At 38.7% G+C, this 15,441-nt stretch overlaps 1 protein-coding gene across 3 annotated transcripts in view; it reads left to right on the plus strand.

Moving 5' to 3' along the window:
- The window catches only part of CRAMP1 (cramped chromatin regulator homolog 1), a 53,030-nt gene that overhangs the window by 687 nt on the left and 36,902 nt on the right, over positions 1–15,441 (plus strand). Inside the window, exons 1-4 of one of the 3 annotated variants that reach the window (XM_072877849.1) lie at positions 1,650–1,708; positions 2,144–2,493; positions 12,238–12,428; positions 14,094–14,247. In XM_072877849.1, coding sequence (XP_072733950.1) covers positions 1,659–1,708; positions 2,144–2,493; positions 12,238–12,428; positions 14,094–14,247 — 745 coding nt within the window. In that variant the 5' untranslated portion in view covers positions 1,650–1,658. Of the gene's footprint in view, positions 1–1,649; positions 1,709–2,143; positions 2,494–12,234; positions 12,429–14,093; positions 14,248–15,441 lie in introns of those variants that run through there. The other 2 variants (XM_072877847.1, XM_072877850.1) reach the window with 2 other exon arrangements.

Consider the following 15,441-nt stretch of genomic DNA (forward strand, 5'->3'; position numbering starts at 1 on the left):
GTATGAAGGTCTAGAGGACTAAAGCAGCGAGGTTGAGAAGATTTTCCCTTTGGAAGAAAAGGGAAAAGCAGGGGCAACGTCAGAACGAAAGGCAGCTGAAATGGGTGAACTAGGTGCAGGACGCTGTAAGGAGCCAGCTGTTGGGAAGTGGGGCAGATACTGGGATTTGCTACCCTAGTCTTGTAAGTAACTGTCCCCAAGATGTGTTTCGTTGTGTTTCGTTGTGTTTCATCCCCCTACTAATTGTTGGGGATGCCAGTGGATGCATCATTTAATTGCAATAATTAAACTTAAAATCAAGGAGATTTAAGCCTTATTTACGTGAAGTTTTTGAGCACAAACTGTCAGACTTGGAAGATTTCTGTCCTCAAAATAACTGAAAACACTAATTCTTGTCATGTGGAGAACAAGTTCGTGTTTGTAATTAGGTGTCTGTCAGGTGAATAGTTAACCAGGTTTTAATTTGAGTTTAGATCTACAGTTTAAATCAGTTTATCAAGTGTTTGCAAAGAATGGAACACTGCCCAACGTAATTCTGAATTGGTGGATTCAGTGGTTTAGCTGAAAATCATTAGAGGGAAAAGTGTCATTTTAATAGTAGGAATACAATCCATAAACTGTAATCGCACAAATTTGTACGCCACATAATGCTGATGGATCTTGTTTATTTTAAACCATGTTATTCTGGTGTCAGCCTAATCTGTAGTAATTCCACTTTTTATTTGTGATATTCAGAAGTTCCTTCTCTTGTTGGTTTTTATCTTTTCCCTTAATTAAAGTTGGACTGTGGTTCCTGCTCTGGTGATAAGGCAGCTGCATTGCAACTGCTACTTCTTTCTGTTTTGCTGTAAGTGGTTTCTTTCTTGGAAGTTGACTTCTTTTAGATATGGTGTCAGTAATATCTCTATTTATATCTTAAAACACTCTTTAAGGAAAAAAAAAAACCAACAGTTGTTGGGTTTTAGCAGAGAATATGATTTAATGCCTTAAGCTTTTGTGTGTGTATCTGGTGTTTTGTTCTAAGTCTTAAAAAAAACCTTAGGATTTCTGAAGTTAGACCGGTGGCCAGTCCAAATGTCAGATTTGGAGTTAAAGTTGTTTAGCGATGCCTCTCAGAAAGTCCAGGACTGGTCCTCTAGCAAATGGTGTTTTAAAACTTTCTTGCTTGGCCAAGAGGTCACAGTATCGCTGTGAGTTGCACGGTCCCCATCGAGGTGAGGGGGGAAAAGCCGCTGCAGGTGCCTGCGGAGTTTGTTGCCCTTCGAATTAAAAAAAATAATAAAGGGGGTCACACTGATTGAAACAAAAACGTGCTGGAAGCTGCGGACGGAGCCAGCCAGAAGGTGCTGGCTGTGGGGAGCCAGGCCGTCTCCGGGCGCGGGTCGGTCTGCAGAGGCCGGCGGTGACAGGCGCCCGGCCCGCGGCGGGATGCTTCTCGCAGAGGAGGCAGCCGGGCTTGGGGCTGCCCCGCGGGGAGCAGCGGAGAGGTGCCGGGGCTTTGGCGGGGGTGGGGGCGGAGGGGGAGCTGGAAATCTCGGTAGCCTCGGCCAGTCCCAGCCCCAGAGACACACACACACACACAGAGGAGGAGAAGCCGCCGCCGCCGCATCTAGGAATATGAATCCCCCCCCCGCGGCAGGTCGGATCACTTCGGCTCCATGGTGAGGAGAAGGAAGAGCCCCCCTGGGCCCGAGGAGCCGCGGAATGGGTAGGATGGGGGGCGAGCAGCCGGGCCGGCCCGGCCGCGCTGCCCTGCTCCGCTCCGCCGGGCTCGGCGGCTGCCTTTCCTCTCAGCGGCTGTCGAGCGCTTCCACACGCCCGAGTTTGGCTGGGCGATTTCTCCGCCAAAGGCGCCCCGAACCCCTTCGGGAGGGTGCCGGAGGGCTGTCAGGGGAGCCCGGCTGCCTTTTGGGCCGGTTTGGGGGGGGTTCCGGCGGGGCTTTCCCCCTCCCGCCCTCGGCACAGGTTGTTGGGTCGGGACAGCAAACGAAAGGGGATTTAGTAACAAACAACGGCGGCCATGTTGAGAGGAATTTCTGCAGCTAAACTTCTCCCCTCTCAGCCCAGGGATTTCTCTCCCTCTCTGGGGGGCTCCCTGGCCTGACTTTGTGCCTCCCTCTTTTCTCTCTCTCCTCCCCAACAGGATGACAGTGAAACTGGGAGAGAGCAGCGGGGAGGAAGGGGTGAAAAAGCTGGGCAAGAGAGCAGGAGGAGATGAGGAGTCCCTGGAAGAAGAAGGGGCAGGAGGAGGAGGAGAGGCAGCTCCAGGCAGCAGCAGCACAAAGAAAGAAGAGAAGATTATTAACAACAACACCAACAGCAGCCCCCCACTGAACCCCAGCTTATCGCAGGCCCCGGCCTCCCTCCAGCCCTCCCACAGCCAGGACCAGCATCATTTTCTCAGGTCCAGCGTCAGACCTCAGAGCAAGAGGCTGAAGAAGGATTCCCAGGCATCTTCTTCAGTTGGCAGCAGCACTGCCGCAAAAGGCAAAGGTACTCTATTTTGGCACCCTTAAAACACGCGGGCAAGGGGGCTGGCGGGGGGGAGTCACCTGTGGGTTTGGGGGTTCTCATTCTCCTGTAGATGCCATCTTTTGTTCGGTTTTGGGGAAGGTGTTCTGGTGCTTGTTTCTCACAGTAGCTGAAATCTTCTTTGTGTCCCAAGGCTTCAGGTTCTGTGCTGCCCACTATCCTCTTTCTACTTGCAGAAATGGTGGGTTTGGATTTGTATGTGGAGGAGGAAAAAAATCTTCATTACTGAAGCAAACCTTTAATTCCTGCATTTCATCTCTCGAGTTTTAGGGAATTCCTGTATTTTGGTTAGGAAATTAGACTCTAGCTAGCTGTGTAATCAGGTGGCTGCACTCTGAATTCTGTTTTTGGATAATAACAAAATATTCACTGGGTGCTAGTTGAAAAAGGGAAAAAAAAACAACCCACAAGACATTGGTGACTTCCCCCAATTATTTCTACTACTCTTTTACCCAAAGAACTGTTTTGGAAACAGCTATGAAATACACACATTGACATACTTGTTTCTAAGGTTTTGTGAGTCCTGCATTACTGTTTCAGAACAGTTTGGACATTTCCACGTAATGTGAGTTTTTATTAAGATTGTTCTGTATACATCTGAATGTCTGTATGTACATACATACATACACATGCTTTTTCACTTTAGCATTGTAGATAAGAATTTCATTTTTTTTGAAGCTGTTTCTTACTTGAGTAGCTAGAAGACAGCAGGGATATTTGAATATCTTGGTGCTATTGTTTGTGCTCAGTAGTTACTGGATGACACCTGGCACTGTAGTTGAGCTGTACTTGAGACTAATTTTGGATACCTTGTGCAAAAGTACTCAAGTGTTGTTTTCTGTTAATTTTTGAGAAAAACAACACTTGGAGATTGCTTCAACGTTTGAAATAACAAAATTTACTCTTGTCTGCTAAAACGAAATAAAACTCCATGTCGCATAAATGTGTCTTGGAGATTACCTCACTCTTTGGCCCATTACAGTGGTATGCACATGCTGGACATGAGGTAAACATATGAATTATGATAGTTTTGTGTTACAGTAATAAAGCAGTGCAAATTGTGATATTTTAGTTATTGCCATATCACGAAAAAATTCTTGAACTCAGTTGCTTGACAGTTAGTTTATATAATTGACTAAAGTATTTTTTAATACCTTAGTAAATCCTCTTTAATCTCTTAAACTTTTTGTTTTAAGTTAAAAACTCCTGTGTGTGATGTTGGAGGATAGAACAGAAAGGCCTACGTAATTTTTCTCCCAGTTGTATTAAACCAAATAAACAAACAGATGAAATACCCAGGAGTGTTTACCTACAGATAATTATTTCAAGGGTTGCAAATAGTATTAAATGCGAGGAGGTGTTTCTTTGGAATACATGTTGTCCATGATTGACAAGTTGAATATATGTATTTGAAATTATTCCATTGCTTTGAAAGTGTACACACATGTGAACAAAATACATGTATCTTTGTGCACGTGTATATTCATGTTTGTATATTTGTACATAAACATTCATTTCCAATTTGAGAGCAGCAATGATTTTTAACAAGGTGTATCGACACAATTGAAAAACAAACTTTGTTTATTTTGCAATTCAGATTCCAAAATAACCCTAATAAAATTACATACAGAATGGAAAATATTATTTCAGTAATCGGTCATAGATAGTGCTTGTAGTCACTGTACTTGACTCTGTTGTCTGGTTTGGGGAAACTTCTTAAATCATTGGGGGTGACATGGTAGAATTATGGTTATGCTTTCACTTTTTGAATTGTAAGACCAGCCACAGCTCTGCCTGGCTAGTTTTGACGTGAATGCATTACAGTTGATTTCTCTGATATGGTTGAGTTTATAACTGTCAGATCTTGGAGAACAGAGCCACGGAGTGGGTTCCTTTCTAATTTGAGTTCTTTACATTCAGGGATGCATACTGAGAGGTTTTCCAGGCTTGTCTGAATTCTCCCTCATGGAATGTCTTGTGACCAGAATTTATAGGGCTTTGCATTCTGAGTGAAGTGTCTCACAGAGCTAGCTTCCAATAGGGAACTAATTGAAGGGTGAAGATTACTGATAAAGATTGGACTTAAATCCTTCCATTTGCTGTCCCACCAAGTTGTCCTCCCCCTGTAAGTATAAAAACGATAAAAAGCTCAAATGCATGTGCTTTGGATCAGCTCTGAAAACTGTAAACTTTTCCATTTTGCATGTCACAGTCAAGGTGATAGCTGCAAAGGTAATTTTAACATTGGTCAGCAGGAGTGTCTAGACCACACTTATACTTGGTCCAGTGAAACCAGAAACTTGTTTTTGTTATGGTCTTTCAATAATGCTAGGTAACCCTTAAAATTTTATTAAAGTGGTCCTGCTTTTAGAGTCTGTGTATTCTGAAGTGAAACTCTTTCACAGGCTGTTATTAAGGAGCGTAATCAATAAACTTAATTTCTTTCAAATTGTAGTTATTCAGCAGGCATTGGCTTGTCCTAATAGTGTATTTTAAAGAGTTTTGAAAACAGTATTATTTTCTGTCTGTTGCAGATCCCTTTTTACTTTTGGCATTTGTGCTTTTAGGTTGCTTCATTGTAGCAGACAAATTCTTGATGAACTAAACTTTACTGTAAATTGTAGGAAGAGTTTGCCCACTCAGCAGCTGCTGACTTTTTGACTTTGCCTTACTATGGTTCAAGGAACATTGTTAATAATAATTCTCAAATTCTGCCTAGTAGAATGTATAAACATATTGCTAATTTTCAGATTACCCTGATGTAATCTTTAAGTGCATATTTGGATTCTGTCTCTTGCCTTTTGTGTACTGAGTTGCACTTTTGAGTTTAGGGCAAAAATGACATAGAAAGTAGCGTAGTAAAATAAAGTTTGAAAACTATTTCACTTCAAAATGCCAATCTGTTTTGAATTGCTAAAAGGTTTATCAAATTTCCTGCACAAATATCTAAATCTATGCTTTTTTGTTTTTAGAATGATTACTATCTTATTTTCAAATGTTGGTCATATTTTTATTGTATTTTCAAGTTCATAGTCCACACCTCAACTAATGCACGCCTTTTAAAGTATGAATGCTTGGAAGTAAGTTTTAAAGTAACTTGCATGAAATCAGAGGAGGAACTTGAAGGAATACTGGGGTGGAGGCAGTTTATTATGAGAGTTCAAAAGCAGGGAGGTTCATTGAGGAAGAGGAAGCAGACCAGTATAAGGTTGCTGAAAAAGAGGTATTTCTGAGAGTTTACTTCTCAAATACAAATACGCCACATGGTTGCTGAGCACAGGTTTCAAGGTGTGTTTTGGGGCTTTTTTCCATGAAGCGAGAGTGGTTAGAATATGCAGGTGTGTGTTGTGACCACAATGGTAAAAGCAAATGTGGAATACATTGCCATCAAGTGCTGTAGACTTAGTTTGAACTAGAGTAGAGTGTTCCCATTTCTGTGTTTTTATCCATTTTCTGAATGCAGAATGAAGTCAGGAGGAAACAGTAACAAAGTCTAATGGTGATGAGCTGAAGCTTGAAGATGTCTTTCATGCCATTGCTCTAGATTTATTCAGAAAATGTGTAGAATGGCCTAAACAAGTATTTGGATTTGTTTTGCAGTAATAAGCAGTTCTTTCTTGAAAAAAGAATCATTAGGTTGAAAGCATTAATTGAATTGAAACGTTCCATCTTTTGACATCGTATATAACTTGCTAGAAAGCAGACCAGTTTGTTTCAGCCCACCAAAGTTGCCTGTCCTGTAGCATGTGGATTAAATTAACTACTCTCTTCTCCTGTGGAGAGGATGTATATACCAAGATACTCGATATGTGTACTTACGATATGATTATTGTGTGATATGATTATTGTGTGATATGATTTGTGTATTCCCAAATTTGTATGCTGCAGAATGTATTGTAACCATCATTTGAGATGTCATTCCTCCAACATTATTTCTCTAGGGCATGAATGACTATTTAAAAACTACTGTCATGGTCCCTTGTTCTAATATTCTCCTTAGTTCTGTCCATCTCGTTTACACTTGGTACTTCTCCTTCCATCCTACTCTGACATGCTTTCATTCATCTTTGCCCTCCCATTTACCCCAATTCTCCCTCCCTTCCTTTGAAAGTGGCTCAGGACCAGAACTCTGCAGTATCTCATCCCGCACCACAAGAGGAGGATTTTTTTTCATGTGCCCTGTGCAGTAGGTACTGAACTTTGAAAGGTGCCTGCCTGCAAGGCTGCACAACCACGTGGTTTAGATGGAACTTCATACTAGGCTTTATTGGTGTTTTCTAATGGAAGAGCAAGAGAATAATGATTTACTGGAGATGGGGGAGTAACCAAATTTATAATAAACCATGTTTGTTTTTTACAGCTATGCTTGGTTAGCTCAGATAGTGCTGCATTTGATGTATTATGTGTTAAATACATACTGTCTGTAGAAAAGCAAGCCTTCAGTATAGTTTTGTTGGTAGACTCCTGTTGGTAATTGACACAGTATATGTTTAAAAACATTCAGCTAGGTATTGGTTATGTAAATCTTCTAAATAATAATGAGTAGAAGAAGCTAGACTAGTCTGTATTGTTGTAGGACAGTTACCTGTTGTGTTTCAAACTTTGGATGTTAATTCATAACAAGAACGCTATATGGTATAACCACGCAATATGGCATAAGCTGTCGTAGACTTACCCTTCTTAGGAGTCCATGCTATTTACTGCGGAGGCATACAAGGTAGAAACTTGTTTTCCAATTATAATGTTAGCACTCAAACGGAAGTGTTGACTTGCAGAGAATGTGTCTGTCCGTCTCCCTCTCTAGTCTGTATTCTCTTCTCAGCTACAATTCTTGGAGACAAAAGCAAATGGGATCCAGCCTGCAGCTTTGTTGGGTTGCCCTTCCACAGAGCAAGTGGCTTCACTAAAGCGCACACTTCCTATGGGATCACCTGATTGATTCCTTCACTCAAGTATATGATGTCGTATCTGCCATTAGAAAGATACGTGGCTAGAAATGGGGCTCATTTACCAAGCAGTCAGAAAGTTTGGACATTTGTCTTCAATTGCTTTTTCATTAAAATCAAGGAGTAAATGCTCATTGCGGCATGCTCTGCCATGGGAATAGCAGAATGCATTTGAAGCTTTCTGGAAAGTATACATCATAGAACCTTACCCAGCTCTGTTGGTAACAGATGTTTTGATGTACATTTCATAAGACTGCTGAGCACTAATGCAGGTTTGTGAGAATGAAGTAGTCACTGGAAGGGGTTTTCTGGTATGGCCTCCTCAATGGCAGTCTTTACCAAAACCACTTTTGAAGGTGATCTTGTGTAGTTTTGCCTTGCTATTGACTCCTGTGGAATCCAAAAGAGAAGAAATAATGTTCTGAAGGAAACTTGCCAGCATGTCACAAGTTGGCATTTGCATTCTGCGCTTTGGGGAGTGAGTTTATCCTAATGCTCTGCATTTTGGCCTGTGGCATGCAAAAGTCTGTGAAAGTACCATCTCATTTATAAAAGTATTCCCTGATAGATATTCCACCTACAGTTGACTGGTGACTCCTGAAGAAGTTGAGATTTTGCAAGCTAAGCCTGTAGAACACCAATAACGGAACCAGCCTGTGTGTTGAGATACATGGGTGTAGTGGGGATTAACTCTGTGAATTCCAGCTTCTGTGAATGTGGAATCTGTCATAGAAGATATGAATCAGCTGGCATGTAAGAGCTGCCAGTGGAAAATTGAAAAGCAAACACTAAGATGCTATGTAGAGCCTGGAAGGAAGACCTTCTTGTGGCTGGAGCCATGGTAAGACACTGATACTGTCAGGGGCTCAATTATTTGATACACGCAGTGTTCCATTGTTTGTCATTTTCATATCAGATTTTTAAACTGCAGTCTTTAAATCCCGTTATATAAATTTTTGCAAGTGTTTGTGTTTTGCTTAGAACTACAAAGAAGACAGCTTTTTCTACAGAAAATGTAGTTTGAGTTGATGTTACGCCATTCACAGATAAATGGAGTTCTAATAACGGGGCATATAGGTGGATAGACAACACTGGATAAAAGGAATTAATAAGTTTCTCTGAAACATTGGTGTTCTGATCTGTGATTTTGTTGGGGGTTAGTTCAAATACCAAGTACGGAAACCTGATGTCTTTGCAAACTGTGGGTTGAAAGCTGAGTGAAAATGCTGAGAAGTTATGCATCCAAACTTGCTGCTTTGTACCTCATATGCAGGTGCTGGTGCTCCACTGCATCCTGGAGCAAAGGGAAGGAATTGTCGTAGCTGTAATTGTGGGGATATCCAGTCCAGTGGTTGGGTGATGCAGGACAAGTAGACAGAGTGAGAATGACCATCTTGTCTTTGTCTCATCTGCAGTGATCTCCTTTTATAAATTATTTTACTTAGAACAAGCACTTAAGCAGATTGTTAGAGTAAGCCCCCTTCCTCTCTCCAGCAATTCTGCAGCAGTAATGGTATGGCTAGCCTCAGTGGACCTTTTTGTTTTAATGTATTGCTTAAGTTTTAAATAATCTATTGTTGGGAATTAATGATCCTCATCATCTATCATTAGAGAGGGGATGAAAACTTGTTAGCTGTTTTGTATGTTACAAGAATCTCATACAGTAAGATTGAAAGAATGAATTTATGCAGTGTCATTTAATGATGTATGACTATTTTTACTTTTTGTTTTGCCTTTTACCCTGGATTGGTTTATAATACCATGTTTTAGAGTATACTGCATTCCGTTGCCTTACTGAGATCCAGTAAACTCTAGAGTGGATTGGGGTAACCCAATGATAGATGTTACCATGCACAGTAGTAAGAAGGCTTATGCAAAGGGTTAATATAGCAAACTCCTTTATTCCTGGAAGAATTAAATGGCATATAAGATCTTTGTAGAGATCTATGACAGGATATTAGAATTTTTAGATCTTCATATACGATACTCTAAACAATTGTCTGGAGAGTAATTTATTTGTGTTTAAAACAAGAAAGACTGTGATAAACTTCCCAGGACTACAGTTTGTCTTGTAGAATATTAAGTACATATAAAGTAACAAAAGAGCAATTATGAGCTACATGTCCTTTGTAGAAGTTGAATCAGTGGAGTCCTTAGCATGTCCTCAGTAGAACTGTTCTGTTCATTTCATCTTTTACATACAACTAAGGGGAAATCTACTGAACTTTATAGTCTTACTAGAATTTAAAGGCCTCACTGATACTTTTGCTTCTTACACTTTTAAATAATGAAAACTTCACATGTACCAAGTATACTGTACAATCTTTAAAAAATCCTTGATAAAATCTGAACTTTAGGCAGCTGACTTTAGGTTTTTACTTATTTGAGTATGTATACAGAGTGATGTAAAACAAAAAAAACCCCAACCCCCCAAAAAAACCCCAAACAAAACCCCAAAACCCTGCATTCGTGGTTCCTCTAAATGATGTCTCAGAAAGTTAGAGGTCTGTGATCAGAATAGAAACTCTGGAATGCAATCCTGTATCTGTCTTTTGATAAAGGATGTCTTTTGCATTGTGAACTAGTAGCAACAGGAGATTGTAGATTAAGATTGAGGCCTGATGTGTTTGAATTCCCCGTTCTTGACCAAAGATTTTAAATATTAAGATCTGTATTTCTTTACCATGCAAATTGTGATACTCCAATCACATATTTGCAGAATAAAGAAGCAATTCTGTGTCTTAAAATTGTTGGTTTTCTTCTCAGCCATCTATTAAGTGCTCAGGTTTTTCTAATATTTTCATTTTTTTAAAGGATTTACCTTCACAGTAACAGAACTAAATTGCTTAACTTTCCATTATTTTATCAGTGGCTGATGAAGGCTTTAGCAAATAGAGAAGCAGTTTATATCAAGTAAATATTTATTGTATGCGGAAAAAAAAGTACTTTCACGCATCTTACTCTCTTCCAGATTTGGTTTCGTATGTTCTTTGTTACTTGAACAAACAGCTTTTTTAGGTTTTGGAGCAATATGGTTTTGTCATCCAAAGGAATTACTTTCAAATTGCAACTGAATAGTTACAGTTAAGATTTACATACAAGTCTTTCAAATCTCTGAAGGAGAGTAAGCCTGTAATAGTTGATTCTTCTGATACTCTTTTAAAAATAATATTAGGATTATCAAACTGGGTTATCCTGGTTCTTGAATTATATATATTTTTATATATATATGTGTGTGTATATATATAAAAATACCGACTTTGTCAAGGAAATAAACTGCTTCATATAATTGAATTTTAAAAGATAACCGAACTTTTAAAGCCTAAATATGAAAGAGAGAACTGTGCTAATGTGTATAGAAGTTTGGGAAACTAGTTGGGACTGCTGTATTGTACAAGCTGGATTTATAAGCAAATAAACAAAGGCAAGCCAGTTTATCATGAGATAAAAGACAAAACATAAAGGACAGTAACCAGAAAAATGGAAATGGAAATAAGCATTTTTTATAACGAGCAATGTATGTTTAACAGTAAAAGGCTTCTGTATTATTAAGTACACGCCTGCATTGATAAGGGCAGTCAAATCTTAAATAATACTTCTTAGCAAAATTGAAGAGAATATATTTTGGAAATGTAAGTTACTGAGAATGGTTAGATTTTCATGGGAAAAAATGAAACGGAGGTCTCTGGTTTCTGAATTAACATTCTGATAATCTTACAGTGTCAAGCATGATGTCTGGTTTGATTTTTGTTGTGAATAAACCACAGGTTTAAGGTTAGTTGATAATGTTTTTGCTGATTAAAATGTCTTTGAAAGACTAATAGTTTCAGAGGCAATTAAAAAAACCAAAAGAGGCTTTTTCTCCTGAATTAAGGTGGGGGAATGGAATCTTACTGCATTATATGTAGCTCTCACCTTCCTGCAGTTTCTCCATCCCATTTTCTTCCCTGTCCCCTACTTGCATAAACAGTAAATTCTCTTGTTCCATCAGACTTTATTCCCATATTAATATTTCCGATCTTCGTATTTTTTTTCTGATCCATGTTCTTTGGGGTGCTGATAACTGACAAAGGTACAATCATGATTACACTTCTGTGCCTTTTTCCAAAAGCCACACCAGGATTTGGGGAAGGAGAAGGGGTTAGGACTTCCCATTCTTGGGATGCCTTGAATTATCCTAGATGGGCTAAGTGTCAAGAGATGGTGCTTTTTATACTGAGGATCAGATTCTTGCTAATGCTGATCCTTTGTCCTGTGATGAACTAAAGTAGGCATCTTTCAGTCATTTTTTTACCACAGTTATTTCGGAGGCAGTAGGATCAAGACCAAAGACAAGGATATGAAATTATGTGTATTTTCTCATGGTCATTAGTTTGCTTTATTGGTCACATCCATGTTCAGCATTGCTCAGAAGTTCCCCTCAGCTGCAAAGGGGCACCTGTAGAGCACACCGGTGTATAAGCATCAGAGAGTGTGTTGTCTTCTAGAGGTTGCTTTGGTATATTCCTGCTTATCTGTCTCATCTCTGGAAATACAAAATTAAGCCATTGAAACCTTCCCCTTTTTTTTGCTCTTTGAGATTTTATTTCTTTAAAAAAACCTTGTTACTTGCCTATTGTATTTCAGTGAAATATCTTGAAAAAAACGGATATAGATGGGAGTGGTGAAGAAGGAGGACATTTTGAGTTCTTCACTTACTTCTATCCATGAATCCTCCTGTGAGTTTAATATTCACTCTGGTCATGTTTTTTTGCAGCAGCAGATAATGGAGGGACTGCATCTGGTGGCACATCAGGAATTCCTCCCAGCAATCCTGCTGGGAATTCTAAGTCAGCGGCAAGGAACCTGGGCTCCTCAGCTGGAGAGAAGGAGGAAGGAAAGAAGGTCAGACGGCAGTGGGAATCATGGAGCACAGAGGACAAAAATACTTTCTTCGAGGGGCTTTATGAGGTACGTGTAGAGGAAAATAACAAGCTTAGATGGCTTCATTTAGTATCTGGATATTCCTAAAAAAGGTTGATTCAATTGAGATTTGCAGGAGCAAAATGCATACGTACACATATGCATTTCTTTGTCTATGCATATGCATCTATACAGTTGGCTATAAACTGGCTGTCAATCAAAGCCACATTTCAAAAGTGTCAGGCTTTTTTTTGTTTTGAAATACACAGGAAATATTTGTGAGTTTTATTCATGAATGTTTATAACAATTTAAATTATTTTTCTAATATGGTTATGTTTCAAATGAGAAATAATGTCCCCATCTCAACTTTCAAAAGCAACACACTTATGCTGTAATACTAGCAAACAAGAAAATATGTTCTATTCTAATAAGAATTGTAGGCACTGTGTTTAGTCTTTGACCATGAAAAGATTTGTGCTAGGGCTGAGAGACAAAGAAAAGTTAGATCATCTGATCTTTTCTCTCGTATGATGTATACGATGTATTCCTGGTTGTCTTGTTCTTATGATTATTTTAAGAGCACCTCTGTTATGAAAATACATACTAAAGGTGAAAGAAAAAAAAATGGTGGTGGGTTTTTGCATGTGTGCATCTTTTTAAACTTTTTTTTTTTAGTGGTAGGCATGATTCACATGTATATATTTTGTGGACAAAATGAACACTTAAACACTGTTCTCTTTTTTTAACTCCTCTGACTTGCAGTAATATTCCTGGGAATCATGTAAGTTTTAAGTCCCTTCATCACTCAAAGAATATGTGTTTTTCTGAATGCTGAGGAAAAAGATCAAAAATTTGCTCTAAGATGGATTTGGGACTCAGTTTATTTGGTCCCCCACTTCCATTCATTTTGTGTCACTACCTTTCAAGAGAGGTTGTCACACTTTGTATTTAAATCAGTTCTAACCTTTTTTGAATACTAAGAAATTTTGTGATAGCAGGAGTTCAATGATATGAAATTGTATATAAAATTACGTTTTCCTCTTTTGAACTCCAAGGATTTTATAGGAATTGGCTAGTTTTAAAGGCACATTTAGGTGTCTCATTTTTATTTTTACCCTGAGAATGAACTTCTGAATGACCTACAGTGTAAAAATGTGTTTTCTGTAAGAAGTTATTTATTTTTATATTTTTTTGAAATATAATATTTTCCTTCATTATTTGAAACTCAAATTTTGTACTCCTAATAACCGGAATGTGAAATTTACTGTAAATAAAAGTGAAGCTGTTAAATATAATAGGCTTTTCATTCACCCTAGTCAGAAATGGAGGTAGGAGGGAGAGGGGGGAAGATGCAGAGGAAAGTAGAGAAAGCTAAGTGAGAAAGTCAGTATTTTCAATTCTGCTACTTGGCACATTTATGAGTAAAGTTTGTTTTTTTTTTAAAAAAGTTTGCTAGCAACTTACTGTTTTTATTTTGAAACAGTTCAAGAAATTAGAAAGTAATTTATTTGGCATCTATAATATATTTTATATAAAATAAAGGAAGCCAGTGTCATTCTTGTGCTGTTGAGTTCTGATACCCATGAATTTTATGACCATTGAAATCTAATTTCCCACAAAGAACCCCAAAGTCCTTCATGTTGTTGGAGTTGTCTTATGACAAGATAGAAGTTTGGTTTTGAGGTTTTGGATTTGTTTTATTTATTCTTCAGCATGGGAAGGACTTTGAAGCTATCCAGAACAACATTGCCCTGAAATACAAGAAGAAAGGCAAACCGGCAAGCATGGTGAAGAATAAGGAACAGGTCCGCCATTTCTACTACCGCACCTGGCACAAGATCTCAAAGTACATTGACTTTGATAATGGTTAGTATGCAAAGAAATAGGCTCAGTGTAGAGCTCACAGTCTCATGAGGGTTGGAGTGGTGCCTTTTAGTGCCATCATGGAGGGTAGGAATGGTGGAGATGAGAAAATAAATACTGAATAGGATGTCTGTGAACATGTTTATTAGCATGGCCATACTGAGGTTCATGTTTTTTGAAAAATACTACTCAAAACCTGGTATTTGTATCACTGCTTTTATATCAATTCACCACACTGTAATAAATGCTGATCCTACTATTACTAGTGGGGGAAAGCCAGGTTCAAGGAAATGTTTTCCCGTTCTCAGGAACACACCTTTGAGGACAGCTACCTAAATGTTAGTCAGGCATGACTTCGTCAAGCAAATTGACTCCAGCAGTACTTTGCACTTCTTGGGGGAAGGTAGAAATAAATAAATAGTCAGATACAAGTGTAAAGGGTGAAATATTTGCTCACACTTTAAATAAGCCTGAAATTGTATCATTGGTTCAGTAACTTAGGATTCCCAGTGCCATATTCCCTCCTTCCCATTCTTTTCCCTTCTTCCGTAGCTTGTTGAATGGAAAGGAAATTGGGAAGTCATATGAACTGCTAATGGTGTTTTGTAACAGTAATAGTAATATATGATCATTGATAATTGATTTTTATCAAATGCATACTACTCAGTAACAGGCAGCAAGAATTCAAGTCAATTTGCAGGTAGCCTAAACTGAATAGCAGGTTAAAGAAATCTATTGCAGAGTGAACAGATTTTACTAAGACGCAGTTCTTTTGACTTCTTTAAGGTATGATGAATGTCAGTTCTCCAGTTAGCTTGTTGATCAAGTAAAGGTCTCTAGGGCTTTCCTATCCTTCTGATTCTATATTCTAAGTTGCATAATTCATGGCAGTTTCATGGGGGTTGAATTTTTTGGTCTTTAAACAACTCTCTTTAACATCAGCAAAAGTTTGGATAGTACATTAATCTACATGATTTGTGGCCAGAGCCTCTCAAGTTAAAAAGAACTCAGTGAGAAATGGATATGACTAGAAAAAAGCTGAAGGAAGGCAAAGATAGCGTACAATATAGTCTCTTCATGAAATTTTGTCTGTTCCTGAGATTAGGTTATCTAAAGGGGGACTTAGATGTCTAAAACACCTGTCATAAGGTGTATTTTTGAGTTCCTTTTTCAAAACAAGACAGCTTTTTAAGATGA

The sequence above is a fragment of the Ciconia boyciana genome, chromosome 13 (genome assembly GCF_034638445.1).
Source record: "Ciconia boyciana chromosome 13, ASM3463844v1, whole genome shotgun sequence".
NCBI classification, from domain to species: Eukaryota; Metazoa; Chordata; class Aves; order Ciconiiformes; family Ciconiidae; genus Ciconia; species Ciconia boyciana.